Genomic DNA, 4,042 nt, shown 5'->3' with positions numbered 1-4,042 from the left:
TGCTGTCTGATTTCCCCGTTACTGCATTTGAAGCAATAGGTAAGTTTGTTTATTTTTCTCCCATGTTGTCGGAATAGCCTGTCACAAATAGCATACATTTTGTCTGATCAAAATCCTGGTTACGTAGGGTGTATTTTGTGGATAGAGATTAGAGGAGAGCCAAAAAAAGTATTTGTTTTATGTAAACATTGGAGAATTTCTTAAAATAACAGAACTTGAAGAATAAAATCAGAGATTATGTGAATTACCAATCATCATCGCTTGTTCTGTTTTCTAATTTTTTTTTTGTGTTTCTAGATCTAGAAATGAAAAATCTGCTGTCAACCCATCCCCTTCAAACTTCTCCGTTCAAACATACCCTGAAATATATTTCCCTGATACGTAGGTTCTGTTTGAAGGAATATTTTCCATAAATACGTTTAGGATAAAAACCAAAATTAAAATAAAAACGAAATTTACTTTCCTATAACCTAAACTTAGCTTATTCACGAGTTAAAAGTCAGATTTTGTAGTTAATAGGAAATAACATCTATAAATTAATTCATGTGTAAGTTAATTTTAACTGAAGAAATTTCCATAAAATAGGCTCATTGTATTCCTCCTTCTATGGAGTTGATGCAGCCTAAGGTTTCATCATATAAAATTATCCTAAAGTTCATAGTGTCCGAGTGAATCTCGTGAAATGTGCCTCTTGCCTCTTGCGTTTGCGTGCATCTCCAATTTTAGAATGACTATGGATGGCCAAATCCTCAATTTTCTTTGATTATTAAGAAGACAACTTTAAATTTAACTCAATTCTACAATGTTAGATTTTAAAACGAGGTTTGCACTTATTTATATAACTTGATCTTATCTCTATTTTTATCTGTAGTTTATGTGAAACTTCCAGTAGTGTTTTAAATTGTTTTATTTTCTTCAAAAATAGGATTTATGGTATGAATCAACATGTCAAATGATGCATTATCCAGGACTCTAGTGATCAATCTGCCTGGAACTGGTATATTTATAAGCTAGTTTATTCTTCGGGTCATACCATGGAGTTATGTGCAGTTTTCATGAGGATGCCACTAAGATAGTTATACAAACCTTGATAATAGGAAGGATACGGATAGAATTTGTGTTCACTTGGACTAGAGGATTTCATGTTGGAATGCTCCCACAATAAACTATGTTCAATTTCCTTACTGCATGAAAGTAAATAGCAAGTTGTCTCTTCATACTTTTTTCTTTTAACAAAATTGCAAATTTTACAGTAACACACAGCTGCTAAAGTCTTTTATACATTTAAGGAACTAATTGAGTTGTGATGATAACTTTCAAATCAACTCTTAGTTTCTACTTTTCACTTCTTCATATTATTCAATTTGGAACTTTTGTGATTAATCACTTGATAATCAACACCTTCTGCATTTTGCATACTGAAATTGTAACCTTAGAGCATGTATGTATGCTTGTGTTAACAATTCTTATTTTCTCTATTAAGTATATATTGGATTGTCTTCTTGTAATGCAGGTTGCTTTTCTCAGTTAGGCACGAATGCCACGAAACGAGGTACAGGTAGTTACAATTTTGAAATATGTATTCTCATGTTCTTAGCTATTTCTAGTTTTTTTTTGTGTGTGTGTGTGATTTTTTATCATCTGATGGAACCAAAAAGCTTGCATAATTTTTGATTTTTTTCTTTAATTTGTTTTATTGTGTTTCAGATAAAACTTTGATTATCTCAAAATATGGAGCAAGTGGTGATTATCCTGCTTGTACCGACTTAGCATATAATAAGGCCATAGAGTANGGTGTGGATGTTCTTGACTGTCCGGTTCAAATATCAAAGGATGGAACACCATTTTGCTTAAACTCCATTGATCTTATAGAGAGTACGACAGTTGCCCAATCAAGCTTTAGCAAATTTGCCATGACTATCCCTCAGATCAAATCCGGCAGTGGCATATTTGCATTCAACCTCACGTGGAGTGATATAAAATCTTTGACCCGTAAGTCACAGAAATTTCCGTAGCTGTTTACTATTCAATTAGGTCAACTGTTTTTCTACATTTCTGTATTTTCATGGAGTTAATCCAGACTTGTCAAAGATTATTTGACTATACTATCAATTAGCCAAAATTTAGAAGATATTTGGACATTGGTAAATCGTGCTTTGGGAATAAAGAGGAAATTAGCTTGAATCTTAGCTTTATGAAGGACAATCATGTGTCACTGATAAACCACGGCAAATTTCTCCCCTTCATAGTGATGCCTTTCACTTGGCTGCCTCCAGAACTTTTTACAACAAATATTTGACATTTTTCTCTTTATTTTCCCTGCAGCCTCAATATTGACTCCTTTTTCAAAATACAGATTGTTCAGGAATCCAGAATCTAAGAATTTAGGGTATTTGGTGGCGTTATCAGATTTCTTGTCCTTGACAAAAAGTCACCCTTCTCTATCTGGTGTCTCTATCGCTGTTGAGGTGCGTTCTTTCGTACCTGTTAACTCTGTATTAGATTTATTATATCAGCTGTTATTTGAACAGTTAGTCTTTTTTGTAATAATAATAAAGCAAGTTTTTGTGAAGAATATCATGCATTATTTTTATCAAATGGTTCAAAGATTTGTTGCACTTGTTTTTGCTGACCATATGTTCGTTCTAAAGTCTTGTATAACCGTGCCAAAAGATTATGAAATATACAGTTTTTAACTCTAGAGTTCTTCTTGTACTTTGCGCCGCTGACTATTTCTCTTTGGAAACCAAAAACCTAATGGCTCACTTGCCCAAAACTTGTATATATATGTGAATTTCACATTAAATATTTATTCACTGACTCTTCTTCAGCATGATTTATTTGTACCAAGTAAAGAATATTCCTTTTTTTTTATGGTGATGATAAACATAAATAATTTTTGTACGTTTCGAGCGTGTAAATGATTTGTTGTCCTTTTCATCTTCAATTTACCAACATCGATATTGTGTTGTTGTTCATGTTATCAGAATGCAGCCTATCTTGCTGAGAAGCAAGGATTAAATGTGATTGATGCAGTAATCAATGCTTTGAGCGAGGCGGGTTATGATAAACCCGGATCCCAAAAGGTTTATATCCAATCCACTGATAGTTCTGTACTGCTAAAGTTCAAAGAGAAAACTAGTTATGAGCTCGTGTACAAGATTGACGAGACTGTCGGTGATGCTGCTAATGCAGCTGTTGAGGATATAAAGAAATTTGCTAGTGCTGTGATTGTCAAGAAGAACTCTGTATTTTCTGATAGTAATCTATTCCTCACAAGCACTACAAAAACTGTGCCGAAGCTAAACGCTGCCAACCTCTCAGTTTTTGTAGAGACATTCAGCAATGAGTTTGTTTCTCAAGCGTGGGATTTCCTCTCAGATGCAACTGTTGAGATAAACTCATATCTAAATGCTAAGGGCCTAAAAATTGATGGTATCATCACAGACTTCCCTAAAACTGCCGACAGATACAGAAGTAAGTGGCAGCAACTTCTGCTGTACCATGTGGTTGTCTTTTATGAGCCTCTTCATTACTAAAACCTTTTTTTCTCCATTTTTCTGCAGGGAACAAATGCTTAAATTTGGGTGACAAGAGACCTACTTACATGGACCCTGTTCAACCAGGTGGTCTTTTTTCTCTCATTACCCCAGACTACTTGCCTCCAGCTCAAGCTCCACTCCCACCCTTGACAGAATCTGAAGTTGCAGAGCCACCTTTGCCTCCTGTTGCTAAAATAGCCCAAGTTTCCAGCCCCAGTTCTGGAACCCCAGCACCACAAGGAAATGCACAGGCTAAGGTTGCTGTCTGCTTCTTCTTTTCCTCTCTGGCTGTGTTCATAGCTTCCCTTCTTCTGCATTGATCAAAATCATCTCTAAACTTCCTTCTAAAAGAAAAAAAAAAAAAAAAAGAAGAATCCACATTTGCTGGTTTCAACCCCTTATTTGCACATCCCTTCTAGGATTGAGTGGCATGAAAGCTTTTGGCTTCAGATTGAGTACATGAACAATCCACTAGTTAAATTCGAATTTTGTTGTTACCA

At 34.9% G+C, this 4,042-nt stretch overlaps 1 protein-coding gene across 1 annotated transcript; it reads left to right on the top strand.

The window, feature by feature from the left end:
• Positions 1-2: 2 nt before the first annotated feature.
• Positions 3-4,042, top strand: LOC106763205 (glycerophosphodiester phosphodiesterase GDPDL1-like; the record flags this gene model as incomplete). The annotated part of the gene is made up of 6 exons (XM_022781683.1): positions 3-39; positions 1,514-1,558; positions 1,708-1,992; positions 2,326-2,468; positions 2,988-3,477; positions 3,567-4,042. Coding segments are annotated over 6 exons (1,296 nt in total), but the record flags the coding sequence as incomplete, so codon positions are not given.

Source organism: Vigna radiata, chromosome 6, assembly GCF_000741045.1.
Source record: "Vigna radiata var. radiata cultivar VC1973A chromosome 6, Vradiata_ver6, whole genome shotgun sequence".
Classification (NCBI taxonomy): Eukaryota; Viridiplantae; Streptophyta; class Magnoliopsida; order Fabales; family Fabaceae; genus Vigna; species Vigna radiata.
This window is presented reverse-complemented; position numbering and strand designations above follow the sequence as displayed.